We start from the raw sequence: 20,005 nt of genomic DNA on the forward strand, positions 1-20,005 counted from the left end.
GACTTCTCCTCCGGGAGAAACCCTTTTTATCCTGTTCTGTGTCCAGAACCATACCCAGGAACAGTAGACGCGTCGTAGGAACCAGCTGCGACTTTGGAATATTCAGAATCCAGCCGTGCTGTTGTAGCACTTCCCGAGATAGTGCTACTCCGCCGAACAACTGCTCCCTGGACCTCGCCTTTATAAGGAGATCGTCCAAGTACGGGATAATTATTTCGGCCATTACCTTGGTAAATACCTCGGTGCCGGGGACAGACCAACGGCAACGTCTGGAATTGGTAATGACAATCCTGTACCACAATTTTGAGGTACTCCTGGTGAAGAGGGTAAATAGGGACATGCAGGTAAGCATCCTTGATGTCCAGTGATACCATGAAATTCTCCAGGCTTGCAGTAATCGCCCTGAGCGATTCCATTTTGAACTTGAACCTTCGTATATAAGTGTTCAATGCTTTCAATTTTAGAATGGGTCTCACCGAACCGTCTGGTTTCGGTACCACATCATTTTGGAATAGTAACCCCGGCCTTGTTGAAGGAGGGGTACCTTGATTTCACCTGCTGGAAGTACAGCTTGTGAATTGCCGCCAGTACTACCTTTCTCCGAGGGCAGCAGGCAAGGCTGATGTGAGGTAACGGCGAGGGGGAGTCGCCTCGAACTCCAGCCTGTATCCCTGTGATACTATTTGCAGAACCTAGGGATCCACCTGTGGGCAAGCCCACTGGTCCCTGAAGTTCCCGAGACGCGCCCCTACCGCACCTGTCTCCACCTGTGGAGCCCCAACGTCATGCGGTGGACTCAGAGGAAGCGGGGGAAGATTTTTGATCCTGGGAACTGGCTGCTGGTGCAGCTTTTTCCTTCTTCCCTTGTCTCTGTGCAGAAAGGAAGCGCCTTTGACCCGCTTACTTTTCTGAAGCCGAAAGGACTGTACCTGAAAATACAGTGCTTTCTTAGGCTGTGAGGAAACCTGAGGTAAAAAATTTTCTTCCCAGCTGTTGCTGTGGATACAAGGTCCCAGAGACCATCCCCAAACAATTCCTCACCCTTATAAGGCAGAATCTCCATGTGCCTTTTATAGGCAGCATCACCTGTCCACTGCCGGGTTTCTAATACCCTCCTGGCAGAATGGACATTGCATTAATTCTGGATGCCAGCCGGCAAATATCCCTCTGTGCATCCTTTATATCTAAGACGACGTCTTTAATATGCTCTGTTAGCAAACTATTATCCCTGTCTTAGAGTATTAATATTATCTGACTGGGTATCAGACCACGCTGCAGCAGCACTATTTATGCTGAGGCAATTGCAGGTCTCAGTATATAACCTGAGTGTGTATATACAGACTTCAGGATAGCCTCCTGCTTTTTATCAGCAGGCTCCTTCAAGGTGGCCGTATCCTAAGACGGCAGTGCCACCTTTTTTGACAAACGTGTGAGCGCCTTATCCACCCTAAGGGATATCTCCCAACGTGACCTATCCTCTGGCGGGAAAGGGTACGCCATCAGTAACTTTTTAGAAATTACCAGTTTCTTATCGGGGGAACCCACGCTACTTTACACACTTCATTCATTCATCTGATGGGGGAACAAAACACTGGCTGCTTTTTCTCCCCAAAAATAAAACCCCTTTTATGTGGTACTTGGGTTCATGTCAGAAATGCGTAACACATTTTTCATTGCCGAGATCATGTAACGGATGTTCCTAGTGGATTGTGTATATGTCTCAACCTCGTCGACACTGGAGTCAGACTCCGTGTCGACATCTGTGTCTGCCATCTGAGGTAACGGGCGCTTTTTTGAGCCCCTGATGGCCTTTGAGACGCCTGGGCAGGCGCGGGCTGAGAAGCCGGCTGTCCCACAGCTGTTTTACGTCATCCAGCCTTCTATGTAAGGAGTTGACATTGTCGGTTAATACCTTCCACCTATCCATCCACTCTGGTGTCGGCCCCACAGGGGGCGACATCCCATTTATCGGCCTCTGCTCCACCTCCACGTAACCTTCCTCATCCCACATGTCGACACAGCCGTACCGACACACAGCACACACACAGGGAATGCTCTGACTGAGGACAGGACCCCACAAAGTCCTTTGGGGAGACAGAGAGAGAGTATGCCAGCACACACCAGAGCGCTATATAATGCAGGGATTAACACTATAACTGAGTGATTTTTCCCCCAATAGCTGCTTTTATAAACCATATTGCGCCTAAATTTAGTGCCCCCCCTCTCTTTTTAACCCTTTGAGCCTGAAAACTACAGGGGAGAGCCTGGGGAGCTGTCTTCCAGCTGCACTGTGAAGAGAAAATGGCGCCAGTGTGCTGAGGGAGATAGCTCCGCCCCTTTTTCGCGGACTTTTCTCCCGCTTTTTTATGGATTCTGGCAGGGGTATTTATCACATATATAGCCTCTGGGGCTATATATTGTGATGATTTTGCCAGGCAAGGTGTTTATATTGCTGCTCAGGGCGCCCCCCCCCCCCCCCCCAGCGCCCTGCACCCATCAGTGACCGGAGTGTGAGGTGTGCATGAGGAGCAATGGCGCACAGCTGCAATGCTGTGCGCTACCTTGGTGAAGACTGAAGTCTTCTGCCGCCGATTTTCCGGAACACTTCTTGCTTCTGGCTCTGTAAGGGGGCCGCGGCGCGGCTCCGGGACCGAACATCAATGGCCGGTTCCATGCGGTCGATCCCTCTGGAGCTAATGGTGTCCAGTAGCCTAAGAAGCCCAAGCTACCACCAGTTAGGTAGGTTCGCTTCTTCTCCCCTTAGTCCCTCGCTGCAGTGAGTCTGTTGCCAGCAGATCTCACTGTAAAATAAAAAACCTAAAATATACTTTCTTTCTAGGAGCTCAGGAGAGCCCCTAGTGTGCATCCAGCTCAGCCGGGCACAAGAATCTAACTGAGGTCTGGAGGAGGGTCTTAGTGGGAGGAGCCAGTGCACACCAGGTAGTCCTAAAGCTTTCTTTAGTTGTGCCCAGTCTCCTGCGGAGCCGCTAATCCCCATGGTCCTTACGGAGTCCCAGCATCCACTTAGGATGTCAGAGAAACTTGGAGACCCGCACATGCTTGTTCAAGGACTTCAGATTGAGAAAGGGGCCGCGAGGACCCGTTCGGTTTCGGGACTAGAAACAGCAGTGAATAGTACCCCTTGCCTCTCTGAGCCAGAGGCACCTCTACTACCACTTCCGTGGTAAGGAGGGAATGTACCACTGAGTGCAACGTGTTTGCTTTTGCCGGATCCAGAGGCACATCCGTCAGGCAAAATCGATGAGGGGGATGATTCTTGAAGGGTATGGCGTAACCTCGAGCGACGACTTTCCTCACCCAGGTATCTGAAGTGGTCTTCAACCATTCCTGGGCAAAACTTAGAAGTCGGCCCCCCACCCTGGGATCCCCCAGAGGGAGGCCCACCCCGTCATGCTTGTCAATTTTGGAAGCTGGCTGACGGGCGGCCCAGGCACGATTCGGTCTGGGCTTGGCAGGTCTGGAAGCACGAGCTTGCTTCTGGTACGCCTGACCTTTTGCTTTTCCTGGAGGACGAAAGGGCCGAGGGAAAGTACTTTTAGCCTTCTGTGCTGAAGGTGCCGTACTAGGTAGGTAAGCTGTTTTTGCAGTAGCCAGGTCAGCCACAATCTTTTTGAGGTCTTCTCCAAAGAGAATGTCTCCCTTGAAAGGAAGCACCTCCAGGGTTTTCTTGGAATCCATATCCACCGACCAGGATCTCAACCAAAGGATATGTCTGGCCAAGACAGACGCAGTAGCAGCCTTGGCCGCGAGCACCCCGGCATCGGAGGCCGCCTCCTTAAGGTACAGAGAAGCCATGGCAATATACGAGAGACCTTGTCGAGCATGCTCAGACGCATCGGAAGGCAGTTCCGCCTCAAGTTCCTGCGCCTACGCCTCAACAGCTTCAGCAGCCCAAGTCGCTGCAATAGTTGGCCTATGCACAGCCCCCCCATAAGGGTATAAATCGCTTTTAAACAGCCCTCCACACGCTGATCCGTCAGTTCCTTCAGAGAAGTGACTGTAGTTACTGGTAGAGCAGAGGAAACAACCATACGCGCCACATGAGAATATACAGGCGGAGGGGTTTCCCAATTTTTACATACCTCCGCAGAGAGGATAGCGAGCCAACAGTCTCTTATTCAGTGTAAATTTTGTCCCCGGATTTTCCCAGGATTCCTGACGTATGTCAATCAGGTGTTTAGAATGGGGTAAAACTTGTTTAACCACCTTCTTACGTTTAAACCTATCCGGTTTCATGGAGACAGTCTCAGGCTCAGAATCATCAGACACCTGAAGAATGAGCCTTATCTCCTTAATCAAATCCGGGACATCCAACAATGACTTCCCTTCCCTATCCAAAACATCAGCGTCAGTGTCCATGGGGTCAGTAAACGCACCGTCCTTGTCAGAGGACGTGTCTGGAAAAGCAGTGGATTGGGAGGAGATAATGGCCCGTTTAAAAGACGACTTAGTCTTATGCGGGTGAGAGTGACCCTTAGATTTAGTCATGGATCGGTTCAGATGCTGTAACGGAGTGGAAAGCTGATCCGCCCAAGGCAGGTTCACAGCAGGGACCATAAACTGTGGCAGTGGCACAGGTGGTCCCACAGGAGGCGTTAATTTAATTTAGTTACAAGCGTGTTTAACAATGTGGAAAATGTAGCCCAAGGTGGGTCTTGTGATGCCCCAGGTGCTACCGACCCACTGGGGGTTAAGGAACCCCCTGAACCTGAACTCTCAGCTGCCATATTATCCTCCGGTACGTACGCGGCCTATCCACGCAGTGTGGGAGAAGCCCCAACGTCGTTGCCACGTGTAGCAGTCATAACTATGTGCACAATAATGGGCAACCTGGTACAACGTGTAGCAGCACTATACCAAGCAAGAACTCTCAGAAAGGGTGCCTAAGATAGCACAGACCGATAGTTCAAGAGATATAGATTATATGGTGACTATAAATCACAAGTAAATATACATAGTCAGTATATCTTGTGATACAATCCTATATTAATTATAGTGAAAAACCTGAAACACTTGCCCCCTCAGGTATAGTAATATAGGAATAGCTCACGGAGTGAAATACCCTGCAATAAGGCAACCACGCAGTGGCTACGTGCACACACACGTATACAGTCACAAGCGTACCATGCAGAAATGATGTACCATAAACTGCACTGAACTAGAAATACAAAGTAATACTAAGTATGACTATATGACAATAGATATAACAATACACAGTAAACACTGGATGTATATCACAGGGTGTTTGTACCGCACAGCCCTGACTGTATGCACTCTTTCTTAACTAACACTGTCCCAGTGACAGGTAGAATACTCAAGTGTCCTGTAGGAAGCACAGCACTGGCAGTCAGGTGGTTCCACAGAGGAGGATTTGCCCTAGCAGTCCTAGGAGCAGCAAGGCTCTGTCTGTAATGGCTGCTGACCGGGAGTGAGGGAGAAGGAGGCAGCTCCAGGGCGGGAACATTGCTGAAATGGCCCCCTGGGGCTGGGGGGGAGGGGCCTCAGGTCCGACCTGCTCCCCCTGCTGGCATCCCCACCGGGTGCTTGCGGGCAGTGTAAAAACGGAGTTCATAAGAAAATGTCCCCCTGACCTGTGCCCTGAGTCGACCCTGGTGGCTAGTGGAGCGGCTGCCCAATATTTAGTGTCCATGGGTGCGCTGGATCGTTGTAAAGGGCGGCACAGGAGCCTCTTACCTCCCCCTTGTCTGCGGGCCAGCGGGAAACGGCGGCGTGTGTGACACTCACTTTTAGAAGAAGCCGGCGCCTCCGCTGCAGTGACTCGGCAACCAGGGTGCGGGAGTATACAGCGCCGCTGGGAGTGATGGAGCTGCACGCAGGGAAATCTATGAGACTTTGCCTGCAGCAGCCCTGTAGTCTTCTTGTACAAGAATCTTCTTCTTTTCGGATTAAAATTAAGCTCTGAATAGGCTGCCTAAAGCAGCCTCCTGTTAAGTGCCTGCATACTGCATGGCACCAACTTACAAACTGCGCTCCCTGTGCATGGAGGCAGGGTTATAGAGGAGGCGGCTCTGTGCATCTTGGGAACAGTCAAAAGCTTTGAGCCTGCTGGTGCCTCAGATCAAGATCCTACTCTACACCCCAATGTTAATCCTTGTGGAGCCCAGTGTACCCCGCAGCAGAAATTCTGATTCTCGAGGGTGCCATGATTCAAAAAAGTTTGAGAACCACTGGCCTAGAACCATTTCTATCCATTTGATGTGAGATGTGTGACAAATAACCTTTAAAATGTGCAGGTTGTCAGGGTAGAAATTAATTTGCTACACAACCCTACAGTACATACTGTAAACTGAATTCTACACAGTCTATTTACACAGTAGCATTTATTAATCCAGAAACATGCTATATTAGCCTCCAAGCAGAGGTAGGTTAAAATAGGATTTTAATTACTTACCGGTAAATCCTTTTCTCGTAGTCCGTAGAGGATACTGGGGTCCACATTAGTAACATGGGGTATAGACGGGTACACTAGGTGCCATGGGCACTTTAAGAACTTGATAGTGTGGGTTGGCTCCTCTCTCTATGCCCCTCCTACCAGACTCAGTTTAGGAAACTGTGCCCGAGGAGACGGACATACTTTGAGAGAAAGATATAAAAGGATAGTGGTGAGATTCCGAACCAGCACACACAAACTAGAGGAAAGCCAAGCTAACCAAACTTTAAACTCGGAACAGCAACCGCTGAACCAACAATACTTAACCAAGTAACAGTGCAGGAAGAAACTAAGCACTAGGCGGGCACCCAGTATCCTCTACGGACTACGAGAAAAGGATTTACCGGTAGGTAATTAAAATACTATTTTCTCTTACGTCCTAGAGGATACTGGGGTCCGCATTAGTACCATGGGGATGTACCAAAGCTCCCAAACCGGGTGGGAGAGTGCTGAGGTTCCTGCAGAACTGACTGACCAAACTGAAGGTCCTCAGAGGCCAAAGTATCGAACTTGTAGAACTTTGCAAATGTGTTCGAACCTGACAAAGTAGCTGCTCGGCAGAGCTGTAAAGCCGAGACATCCCAGGCAAACGCTCAGGAATAACCCACCGACCTAGTAGAGTGGGCCTGTACAGATTTTGGACACAGCAAACCTGCCGTGGAATAAGCATGCTGGATAGTAAGCCTGATCCAGTGTGCAATTGTCAGCTTTGAAGCAGGAAGCCCAATTTTATTGGGATCATGGAGAACAAACAGCAAGTCAGATTTTCTGTGACGAGCTGTCCACTTCACACAGATCTTCAAATCCCTCACCACATCCAAGGACTTTGAAGTAGCAGAGGTGTCGGTAACCTCCAGAACCACAATAGGTTGGTTAATATGAAACGCAGACACCGCCATTGGAAGAAATTGCTGACGAGCTCAGAGTTCAGCCCTTTCTTCATGAAAAATCAAATAGGGGCTTTTGTGAGACAACGCCCCCAGCTACGACACACGCCTCACAGAAACCAAGGCCAACAGCGTGACGGTCTTCCACGTAAGAAACTTGACATCTACGTCCTGTAAAGGCTCAAACCATTCCGATTGCAGGAACTGCAACACCACGTTGAGATTCCAAGGTGCTGTAGGAGGCATAAAGGGCGGCTGGATGTGCAGAACCCCCTTCAACAATGTCTGAACCTCAGGGAGAGAAGCCAATTGTTTCTGGAAGAAAATGGATAAGGCCGAAATCTGGACTTTTATCAAGCCCAACCGTAGGCCCACATCCACACCTGACTGCAGAAAAAGGAGAAAACGTCAGGAAATTTCCTATTCTCACACCAAGAGACGTATTTGTTTTAAATACGGTGGTAATATTTAGACGTTACCCCCTTTCTGGCTTGTATCAGGGATGGAATAACCCTATCCGGGATCCCTTTCCGGGCTAGAATTTGTTGCTCAACCTCCATGCTGTCAAACGTAGCCGTGGTAAGTCTTGATAGACGAACGGCCCCTGTTGGAGAAGGTCCTTGCGAAGAGGTAGAGGCCACGGGTCCTCTAGGAGCATCTCCAGTAGATCAGCATACTCTAGGGTGCCGTGATTCAAAAAAGTTTGGGAACCACTGTACTAGGCCCTTCTTGGCCAGTCCGGAGCAACGAGAATTGCTTGAACCTTTTCCCTTTTTATTCTTTTGAGAATCTTTGGGATCAATGGGAGTGGTGGAAACACGTACACCTTCTGGTAGATCCATGGAGTACGTGATAGATAAGGTGTTTAGCGCATCCCTAGCTGGAGCAAGGAAATAAATATTAGGCTCTATAAAAAATGTCCACAATGAGACAGAAATTGTGAATAAAATTAACAATTTATTTGCATGAAAAAATATTCATTAAAATATTGTATCAATTGAATAAAATCTGTGCAGCGGTGGGTATATACTATTACTATATTTCCTCCCTAGTACCGGTACACAGAACAAACATGTAAAACATAGACAAACATATATAATCCCTGTGGGCACACTGCAAAGGCGTTTTACCCCACTGGTGTTGGCTATTTTGAATAACCTAATTTCTCAATAGTCTTTGATCTAAGAAATGAGGTTTAGTATGGGCTCTGTATCCTGTAATTCTCACATATAAACAGTCTCTGCAGTGTTATGACTCGTCCCGTCACTGAAAACAAATGTCCCTGTGAGCAGGGCAATGCTGGTGCTAGAGTCCTGTAAATACTGTCCCCGCTGGCAATGGGAGCAATAGGTCAGGGATTTTCCCTTAGCCTACCTCAATTTCAGTTGCCGCTGTGTGGGGGTCCTCGTTGGTGGTGTAGTGGATGAATCTGTAGTCTGCCGGCAGACTTCCGTAGCTCCGTGTTCCCGTCTGTGCAGTCTCTGGAGCCGGATCGATTACTCCGCAAGAGTGTACCCACACGGTGTTGTATAGCAGCAACCAGCTAGAGGGAGTTGTGTGCAGAAATAGCGCAGTTCCTCACCCCCTTTCCTTTTAGATCCATGGAGTCACCAGAGCGTCCACTGCCACTGCTTGTGGGTCCATCGACCTGGAACAATACCGCTTGAGCTTCTTGTTGACACGAGAGGCCATCATGTCGAATTGTGGAATTCCCCACAAACATGTCAAGCACCCGAACACCTCCGGGTGAAGGCCCCACTCTCCTGGGTGGAGGCCGTGTCTGCTAAGGAAGTCTGCTTCCTAGTTGTCTACTCCCAGAATGAAGATCGCGGACAACGCCACAGCGTGCCTTTCTGCCCAGAAGAGAATCCTTGTTACCATTGACATTGCTGCTCTGCTCTTTATTCCGCCTTGTCTGTTTATGTACGTTACTGCCGTCACATTGGGGGTCATTCCTACCCGATCGCACACTGCACTTCTTCGCAGCTGTGCGATCGGGTCGGAACTGTGCATGCGCCGGCGCCGCAGTGCGATGGCGCATGGCAGTCATCGATGCCTAGCGATCGCCTCTGAGACAGAGGCGGCCACTAGGCGGGAGGGGGCTGAACTCGTTTAGGGGGAGCGGTCCGGTCAACGCAGGCGTGGCCAGACCGTTGGGGGGCCGCAGGAGCTGCGCTGGCCCGGAGTTACTCCTCAAATACAAAGGCATCGCCTCTGTGCGAAGCTTTTGTATTTGAGCGGGGGGGGGGGGGGGGGGGGGGGCGGCACTGACATCCGGGGCGGACTAGACCTGTGCTGGGCGTCCCCCCGCTTGTCAGATTTAACGATCGTAGCTGTGCTAAACTTAGCACAGCTACGGTCAACTCGGAATGACCCCCATTGTCTGACTGAACCTGAATGGCTTGATCTTGAAGAAGATGCGATGTCCCTGGCGTTGTATATGGCCCAGAATGTTGATCGGAAGAATGGCTTCCTGACTTGACCATCTTCCTTGGAACTGTTCCCCCTGGGTGACTGCTCCCCAACCTCTGAGGCTTGCGTCTGTGGTTAGCAGAATCTAATTTTGAATGGCGAACCTCCAGCCATCGGTCAGGTGAGAAGTCTGAAGCCACCACAGAAGAGAAATCCTGGCTTTTGGCAGATCCTCTGGTGCATGTGAAGATGGACCATTTGTCCAACAGATCCAAATGGAAGGGCCTTGCAGAAACCTTCCATACTGCAGCGACTCGTAAGCTGCACCATCTTCCCCAGAAGGCGAATGCATAGATGCACCAATATCTGGGTTTGTCTTAGAACATCCCACACCATCAACTGGATCACCAATGCCTTTTCCAATGGAAGGAACACCTTCTGGGCCTCCGTATCCAGTATCATCCCGAGGAACAGAAGCCTCCGTGTTAGTTACACATGAGATTTTGGTAGGTTCAGAATCCAGATCCTGGAGCAGTCGGGTTGAGAAGGCAATGTTGTCTAACAACCTGTCCCTGGATCGTGCTTTTATCAGCAGATTGTCCAGGTATGGTATTATGTTCACTCCCTGTTTGCAGAGGAAAAACATCATCTCTGCCATTACCTTGGTGAACACCCTCTGTGCCGTAGAGACGCCAAATGGCAGGGCCTGGAACTGGTAGTGACAGTCCTGTAAGGCAAACCTTAGATAAGCTTGATGAGGCGGCCAAATCGGAATATGAAGGTATGCATCCTTGATATCCAGAGACACCAAGAATTCCCCTTCCTCTAGACCTGAGATCACCGCTCTCAGAGACTCCATCTTGAACTTGAATACTCGTAAGTACGGGTTCAACGACTTGAGATTTAAAATGGGCCTTACCAAACCGTCCAGTTTCGGAACTACAAACAGGTTGGAATAATAACCCTGACCTTGTAGCTGATGTGGAACTGGAACAATGACCTGAGTCTGTACCAGTTTTAGAATGGCTTCCTGTAAGGTCAAACTTGCTGCTTGAGAAGTTGGTAAGCCTGATTTGAAGAATCTGTGAGGTGGAAGTTCCTGAAACTCCAGTCTGTAGCCCCGGGCTATACGATCTTTGACCCAGGAATCCTGGCGAGGAAGTAGAACCGGAGATATGTTCCTGTGAACCTGCCGTTTCTGGTTTTCTGGGTTTACCACGATTGCCTTTAAAGGCCGTAGAAGAACCTTTGGTTTTGTTTTAAAACTTCGCTGTCTGAAAGGACTGCAGAGTTGGAGCAGTATAGGATTTTCTAGCCGGGGGAGCTGCGGAAGGTATGTAGAGTTACCCGCCATAGCCTTGGATATCCACATATCCATTTAATCTCCAAAAAGGGCTTCACCTGTGAAAGGTAGGCTTTCGACGTCTTTCCTGGAATCCGCGTCCGCAGTCCACTGGCGTAGCCACAAGCCCCCGCGTGCTGACACTGCCATGGCAGTGGTGCGTGCATTGAGTAAACCGATTTCCTTTATGACCTCTACCATAAAGTTAGCAGAACCCTGTATATGTTGTAGGAGTAAAATTATCTCCCTCCTGGATAAGGAATCTAATCCGTCAATGAGATTACCTGACCATTTTGCAATGGCCCTAGAGATCCATGCACAAGCTATAGTGGGTCTCCGGGTTACCCCCGCAGCTGTGTACAGAGATTTGAGAATTGTCTCAATCTTGCGGGCTGCAGCATCCTTAAAGGAAGCTGCCCCAGGAACAGGTAAAACTATCTTACGAGACAGCCTAGAAACCGATGCGTCAGCTATCGGTGGGTTTCCCCATTTTTTCCTATCATCCTGAGGGAGCAGGAAGGATGTGAGTAACCGTTTTGGGACCCAAGTTGCTTCAAATAGTGAATTTAATTCCTTAGATGCAGGGAAAGTAGCTGAGGATTTCTTTTTCACATTCAAATAATATTCCTCTTCATCCTCTGATACCTTATCAGGGATGTGCAGGAAGTCTCTAATAGCTTCTATCAGGGCCTGTATTCCCTGTGACAAAGCAGCATCCCCCCTCCCGAGTCCACCTCACCATCCTCTGGGTCTGATACATCATCATCATCATCGGTATCAGCCTGCATGATTTGGGCAAGGGTACGCTTCTGTGGACAAATGGCAGGGGTTTAAGACGCTGGAATGACCACTGAATCTCACATCATCAGGTCATCAACAGAGCCTAAAGTATTGCGTCTCCTTCACATTTTGGGATAATTTATTTGAAATATTTGAAATCATCCCGTTTAATGAATCTAACCATACTGGTTCAAATCCACTAGCCTGAGAATGTGTACTATCCTGAGTACATGGCAGTGATCCCCCAGATTGAGAGAAACACTCTGCTGTGCATGAAACACACTCCTTTGACATAGTAAATGTAAAAGAACACACACACATACAGTGATGAATAGGTTAAAAGCACAGTAAACCCACACAGAACCCCCTAGGGAAACAGCGTATTATGGGGCCAGCCACACAGCGCCCTTATAGCTAATTATATTGTAGCTGGGTCACAAACTAAGCATTAGTAATAAAGGCTCAGTATTCTAATACTGCTCCCCCCCTTTACTATGACCCCCTGGTAACGCTGAGGCAAGCTGGAGTCCTTGTGGAGGGGCAGTGCTTCCCTGCCAGTCTGTCGGTGTCCCGTTTTTTTATACTGGCTGAGGTATATTTGTTGCTTAACAGTGGATTAGAACCCCGGTAAGCTAGTTTGCCAGTGTGGGTATTTCATTAGTGGCTCAGCGCGTGACACACGCACCGCATGTCATCCTGAGCCTTGGAGCGCAGCCTGCATGTCAGCACTGCGCTCCATACCCTTATGCCGCCATTGAAGCCAATGACCCACTAACCGGGACACCGGCCGTCTACTCACCTCTCTTCTATCTTCTGGCTCTGTTAGGGGTGGCGGCGTGCTGCGGGTTTGTACGCTCGCCGTGGTGGGGCTTGTGAATAGGACCCACAGGAGCTCAGTGTCCTGTCAGCGGGGGAATAGGACCATTAACCCTGGAGGAGGTTGGGCCGCCCCCCCCCCCCCCCCCCCCAAGTCCCACGAAGCGCTGTCTGAAAACAAACCGCAAAATAAATGTAGAAAACTCTTCAGGAGCTTCCCTAAGCGTGACCGGCTCCTCCGGGCACATTTTCTAAACGGAGTCTGGTAGGAGGGGCATAGAGGGAGGAGCCAGCCCACACTATCAAGTTCCTAAAGTGCCCATGGTTCCTAGTGGACCCGTCTATACCCCATGGTACTAATGTGGACCCCATTATCCTCTAGGAAGTAAGAGAAAATGGATTACATGAATACACCTTTAGAGGCAATTAGGAAGAATTTAAAACACATCTCGAGGGTCATTCAGATGCGGGTGCAAAGCAGCAGTTGATTGATATTCGTACAACGTTTTCTTATTGCGCATGGGTATGAACCACATTGAGATTCGTTAGTGCAGTCGCAGCAAGATTTTAGTTGCAATGTGTGTGGCAGGAAGTCAGCGTTTGTGTGTGGTAACAGGTAGTGGTAATGCGAATGCAGGCGCGTCATGGCTGTTCGGACATAGTTTTCTGGGCATGCATATATTAGCAGCTGCGATCACACTTGCTACGGGAGAGGCCTGTGCGTCCTGGGCGAGCAGCCCAGCCTGCACGTTTTCAGAGGCACTCAGGCCCTGCGTGGCGCCTCGATGTGCGTCAATGTTACCAATGTTTCTGCAATCATGCAGTGCCATACGTGAAAGACGCGATCGCAGTGGGCTTCCTTTTGCCCATAGCATATAATCGCAATTCCATACGACAAATCATTGCAGCAAGAGTAGGAAGAACAACCGCACCTCAATGGCCCTCCCTTTGCACATATTATACTTACTGTACATACCTATTTTGTGTATCAGGTTTGCAGCCAGGTTAAGCTCTTTTAAATTTTGCAGTGTATCCAATCCCTGGTGGGGGAAATAACAAAACAGCTTTTATATTGTAATGAAAATCTAGCAACTAATATAAAGCATTATAATTAATCATTTTAGCTTGAAGAAAATAGCAACGTGTCATGCATCTTTGGCTGCGTCTCCAAAGACAAATGCATGATGCAAATATTTGTCTTTTTGCCTCTGTGTGTTGCTGAGCAATACCATAAGAATACTCAACATATGTCTATAGAGTAGTCATTTTTTATTGTGTACTGACCTGTATCCTTTCAATTTCATTATCGTTCAGCCACAATACTTCCAACTTAGTAAGATTTTCCAAAGCCTCTATAGTAGTAATCCGGTTATTGTAAAGAAAAAGTTTTTGCAACTGTAGACAGTTTTCAAGTCCTTCAATTCTCTGAACAACAAAATGAAAATTAAAAAAATAAGGTAATAAGACGGAGAACAAAATTAGGCCTGAGAAGAAAGACAACAAAAGGCCATACAAATACTGCTTTCACTGCTTTTGCTTGCTGAGATTAGTCAGCAGCCTTGCTGATAAATCACCCTCCCACTGCTGGGGTGCGGACAAGAGGTCAACACTAACTTATGTCTACAGAGAGTATGTCGACATGACAATGCCAATGCCAGGATCCCGACAAAGGTGTAATGCCAGTCTTTCGGGTATTATAACTTTAAGCATGCAGCTTACTGGCATGTGTAAAGTTAGAACAACCACACAAACAAAATGCTCTATGTAGTATTACACTTTTGTCGGGATCTCAGAACCGGCATTGCAATGTCAACATAATCATTGTGTACACTGTCAAACTCCCATACCAAACCCCTGCTCACTTTGTCACTACAGCTTTGAGAACATTCACCAAAACCATATTCGGTCTGGTCAAAAGGCCGATAGTAACCATCAGAATGCTGACATGGTTTATATAGAGAGAAAAATAAGAATTTACTCACCGGTAATTCTATTTCTCATAGTCCGTAGTGGATGCTGGGGACTCCGTAAGGACCATGGGGATTAGCGGCTCCGCAGGAGACTGGGCACAACTACAAAGAAAGCTTTTAGACTACTGGTGTGCACTGGCTCCTCCCACTAAGACCCTCCTCCAGACCTCAGTTAGGATACTGTGCCCAGAAGAGCTGACACAATAAGGAAGGATTTTGAATCCCGGGTAAGACTCATACCAGCCACACCAATCACACCGTATAACTCGTGATACAATACCCAGTTAACAGCATGATAACAACTGAGCCCCTCAACAGATAGCTCAACAATAACCCTTTAGTTAAGCAATAACTATATACAAGTATTGCAGACAATCCGCACTTGGGATGGGCGCCCAGCATCCACTACGGACTATGAGAAATAGAATTACCGGTGAGAAAATTCTTACTTTCTCTAACGTCCTAAGTGGATGCTGGGGACTCCGTAAGGACCATGGGGATTATACCAAAGCTCCCAAACGGGCGGGAGAGTGCGGATGACTCTGCAGCACCGAATGAGAGAACTCAAGGTCCTCCTCAGCCAGGGTATCAAATTTGTAGAATTTAGCAAACGTGTTTGCCCCTGACCAAGTAGCAGCTCGGCAAAGTTGTAAAGCCGAGACCCCTCGGGCAGCCGCCCAAGAAGAGCCCACTTTCCTTGTGGAATGAGCTTTTACTGATTTAGGATGCGGCAGTCCAGCCGCAGAATGTGCAAGCTGAATCGTACTACAGATCCAGCGAGCAATAGTCTGCTTAGAAGCAGGTGCACCCAACTTGTTGGGCGCATACAGGATAAAAAGCGAGTCAGTTTTCCTGACTCCAGCTGTCCTGGAAACATAAATTTTTAGGGCCCTGACTACATCCAACAACTTGGAAGCCTCCAAGTCATTCGTAGCCGCAGGCACCACGATAGGTTGGTTCAGATGAAAAGCTGATACCACTTTGGGGAGAAACTGGGGACGAGACCTCAATTCTACCCTATCCATATGGAAAATCAGATAAGGGCTTTTACATGACAAAGCCGCCAATTCTGAAACCCGCCTGGCCGAAGCCAAGGCCAACAACATGACCACTTTCCACGTGAGATATTTTAAATCCACGGTTTTCAGTGGCTCAAACCAATGTGACTTTAGGAAATCCAACACCACGTTGAGATCCCAAGGTGCCACTGGAGGCACAAAAGGGGGCTGAATATGCAGCACTCCCTTAACAAAAGTCTGAACTTCAGGTAGTGAAGCCAATTCTATCTGGAAGAAAATCGATAGAGCCGAAATCTGGACCTTAATGGAACCCAATTTAAGGCCCATAGTCACCCCTGACTGTAGGAAGTGCAGGAACCGGCCCAGCTGATATTCTTCCGTTGGGGCCTTCCTGGCCTCACACCACGCAACATATTTTCGCCATATGCGGTGATAATAGTTCGTGGTTACTTCTTTCCTAGCTTTTATCAGCGTAGGAATGACTTCCTCCGGAATGCCCTTTTCCTTCAGGATCCGGTGTTCAACCGCCATGCCGTCAACGCAGCCGCGGTAAGTCTTGGAACAGACAGGGCCCCTGCTGCAGCAGGTCCTGTCTGAGCGGTAGAGGCCATGGGTCCTCTGACATCATTTCTTGAAGTTCCGGATACCACGCTCTTCTTGGCCAATCCGGAACAATGAGTATAGTTCTTACTCCTCTTCTCCTTATTATCCTCAGTACCTTTGGTATGAGAGGAGGAGGAGGGAACACATAAACCGATCGGTACACCCACGGTGTTACCAGAGCGTCCACAGCTATCGCCTGCGGGTCTCTTGACCTGGCGCAATATTTTTCTAGCTTTTTGTTTAGGCGGGACGCCATCATGTCCACCTGTGGTTTTTCCCACTGGTTTACAATCATTTGAAAGACTTCTGGATGAAGTCCCCACTCTCCCGGGTGGAGGTCGTGCCTGCTGAGGAAGTCTGCTTCCCAGTTGTCCACTCCCGGAATGAACACTGCTGACAGTGCTAACACGTGATTTTCCGCCCATCGGAGAATCCTTGTGGCTTCTGCCATTGCCGTCCTGCTTCTCGTGCCGCCCTGTCGATTTACATGGGCGACCGCCGTGATGTTGTCTGACTGGATCAGTACCGGCTGGTTTTGAAGCAGGGGTTTTGCCTGACTTAGGGCATTGTAAATGGCCCTTAGTTCCAGAATATTTATGTGCAGGGAAGTCTCCTGACTTGACCATAGTCCTTGGAAGTTTCTTCCCTGTGTGACTGCTCCCCAGCCTCGAAGGCTGGCATCCGTGGTCACCAGGACCCAGTCCTGTATGCCGAATCTGCGGCCCTCTTGAAGATGAGCACTCTGCAGCTACCACAGCAGAGACACCCTTGTCCTCGGAGACAGGGTTATCAGACGATGCATCTGAAGATGCGATCCGGACCACTTGTCCAACAGGTCCCACTGAAAGGTTCTTGCATGAAACCTGCCGAATGGAATCGCTTCGTAGGAAGCTACCATTTTTCCCAGGATCCGCGTGCAGTGATGCACCGACACCTGTTTTGGTTTTAGGAGGCCTCTGACTAGAGATGACAGCTCCTTGGCCTTCTCCTCCGGGAGAAACACTTTTCTCTGTTCTGTGTCCAGAACCATCCCTAGGAACAGCAGGCGTGTCGTAGGGACCAGCTGTGACTTTGGAATGTTTAGAATCCAGCCGTGCTGTTGTAGCACTTCCCGAGATAGTGCTACCCCTACCAACAACTGCTCTCTGGACCTCGCCTTTATCAGGAGATCGTCCAAGTACGGGATAATTAAAACTCCCTTCATTCGAAGGAGTATCATCATTTCCGCCATTACCTTGGTAAAGACCCTCGGAGCCGTGGAGAGACCGAACGGCAACGTCTGGAATTGGTAATGACAATCTTGTACCACAAACCTGAGGTACTCCTGGTGAGGATGGTAAATGGGGACATGTAGGTAAGCATCCTTGATGTCCAGTGATACCATGTAATCTCCCTCGTCCAGGCTCGCAATAACCGCCCTGAGCGATTCCATCTTGAACTTGAATTTTTTGATATATGTGTTCAAGGATTTCAAATTTAAAATGGGTCTCACCGAACCGTCCGGTTTCGGTACCACAAACATTGTGGAATAGTAACCCCTTCCTTGTTGAAGTAGGGGCACCTTTACTATCACTTGTTGTGAATACAGCTTTTGAATTGCCTGTAACACTGCCTCCCTGCCTGAGGGAGTGGTTGGCAAGGCAGATTTGAGGAAACGGCGGGGGGGAGACGTCTCGAATTCCAGTTTGTACCCCTGAGATACTATTTGAAGGATCCAGGGATCCAGGGATCCACCCGAGCCCACTGCTTGCTGAAATGCTTGAGACGGGCCCCCACCGTACCTGGCTCTGCCTGTGGAGCCCCAGCGTCATGCTGTGTACTTAGAGGAAGCGGGGGAGGACTTTTGCTCCTGGGAACTGGCTGTATGCTGCAGCTTTTTCCCTCTACCTCTGCCTCTTCCATAACCCTCTCCTGGCAGAAATGGACATTGCACTAATTTTGGATGCCAGCCGGCAAATATCCCTCTGTGCATCCCTCATGTATAAAAGTGCGTCTTTTATATGCTCTACGTTCAGCAAAATAGTGTCCCTGTCTAGGGTATCTATATTTTCTGACAGGGAATCTGACCACGCAGCAGCAGTGCTGCACATCCAGGCTGAAGCTATAGCCGGTCTCAGTATCACACCTGTGTGTGTATATATAGATTTCAGGATAGCCTCCTGCTTTCTATCAGCAGATTCCTTCAGGGCGGCCGTATCCGGAGACGGTAGTGCCACCTTCTTCGACAAGCGTGTGAGCGCTTTATCCACTCTAGGGGATGTTTCCCAGCGTGACCTATCCTCTGGCGGGAAAGCGTACGCCATTAGTAACCTCTTAGAAATTACCATCTTTTTATCAGGGGAAGCCCACGCTTCTTCACACACTTCATTTAACTCTTCAGATGGAGGAAAAACTACTGGTAGTTTTTTCTCTCCAAACATTATACCCTTTTTTGTGGTACCGGGGGTAACATCAGAAATGTGCAACACATTTTTCATTGCCTCAATCATGTAACGTGTGGCCCTACTGGAAGTTACATTAGTCTCTTCGTCGTCGACACTGGAGTCAGTATCCGTGTCGACATCTGTGTCAACCATCTGAGGTAGCGGGCGTTTTAGAGCCCCTGATGGTTTTTGAGACGCCTGGGCAGGCACAGGCTGAGAAGCCGGCTGTCCCACATCAGGTATGTCGTCAAACCTTTTATGTAAGGAGTCGACACTATCACGTAATTCCTTCCACAGCACCATCCACTCAGGTGTCGACCCCGCAGGGGGTGACATCACATTTACAGGCATCTGCTCCGCCTCCACATAAGCCTCCTCATCAAACATGTCGACACAGCCGTACCGACACACCGCAAACACACAGGGAATGCTCTGACAGAGGACAGGACCCCACAAAGCCCTTTGGGGAGACAGAGAGAGAGTATGCCAGCACACACCAGAGCGCTATATAACACTGGGATCCCACTATCAATGAGTGTTTTCCCTATAGCTGCTTTTTTATATATATTACATATATATATATCTATACTGCGCCTAAATTTAGTGCCCCCCCTCCCTTTTTTACCCTTCTGTAGTTTCTCAGACTGCAGGGGAGAGCCAGGGAGCTTCCTTCCAGCGGAACTGTGAGGGAAAAATGGCGCCAGTGTGCTGAGGGAGAAGCCCGCCCCCTTTTCGGCGGACTTTCTCCCGCTTTTTCTGTGATACTGGCAGGGGTAATTTTACATCTATATAGCCTCTGGGACTATATATGATGTATATTTTGCCAGCCAAGGTGTTATCTATTGCCCTCAGGGCGCCCCCCCCCCCCCCCCCCCAGCGCCCTGCACCCATCAGTGACCGAAGTATGAGGTGTACATGAGGAGCAATGGCGCACAGCTGCAGTGCTGTGCGCTACCTTGGTGAAGACTGAAGTCTTCTGCCGCCGATTTTCCGGACCTTCTTCGTGCTTCTGGCTCTGTAAGGGGGACGGCGGCGCGGCTCCGGGAACGAACACCAAGGTCGGGTCCTGCGGTCGATCCCTCTGGAGCTAATGGTGTCCAGTAGCCTAAGAAGCCCAAACTACCACCTGTTAGGTAGGTTCGCTTCTTCTCCCCTTAGTCCCTCGCTGCAGTGAGTCTGTTGCCAGCAGATCTCACTGAAAATAAAAAACCTAAATATACTTTCTTTCTAGGTGCTCAGGAGAGCCCCTAGTGTGCATCCAGCTCGGCAGGGCACAAGAAT

At 49.1% G+C, this 20,005-nt stretch overlaps 1 protein-coding gene across 7 annotated transcripts in view; it reads right to left on the bottom strand.

Annotated features, from left to right (window-relative positions):
• LRRC9 (leucine rich repeat containing 9) overlaps nucleotides 1-20,005 on the bottom strand; it is a 667,090-nt gene that overhangs the window by 465,022 nt on the left and 182,063 nt on the right. For all 7 annotated transcript variants that reach the window (XM_063947768.1, XM_063947765.1, XM_063947766.1 and 4 more), the window contains 2 exons: nucleotides 13,994-14,134; nucleotides 13,686-13,749 (listed from right to left, as the gene is read on the bottom strand). In XM_063947768.1, the coding sequence (XP_063803838.1) occupies nucleotides 13,686-13,749; nucleotides 13,994-14,134 (205 nt within the window). The remainder of the gene's footprint in view (nucleotides 1-13,685; nucleotides 13,750-13,993; nucleotides 14,135-20,005) is intronic.

This window comes from Pseudophryne corroboree, chromosome 12, assembly GCF_028390025.1.
Source record: "Pseudophryne corroboree isolate aPseCor3 chromosome 12, aPseCor3.hap2, whole genome shotgun sequence".
NCBI lineage: Eukaryota > Metazoa > Chordata > Amphibia > Anura > Myobatrachidae > Pseudophryne > Pseudophryne corroboree.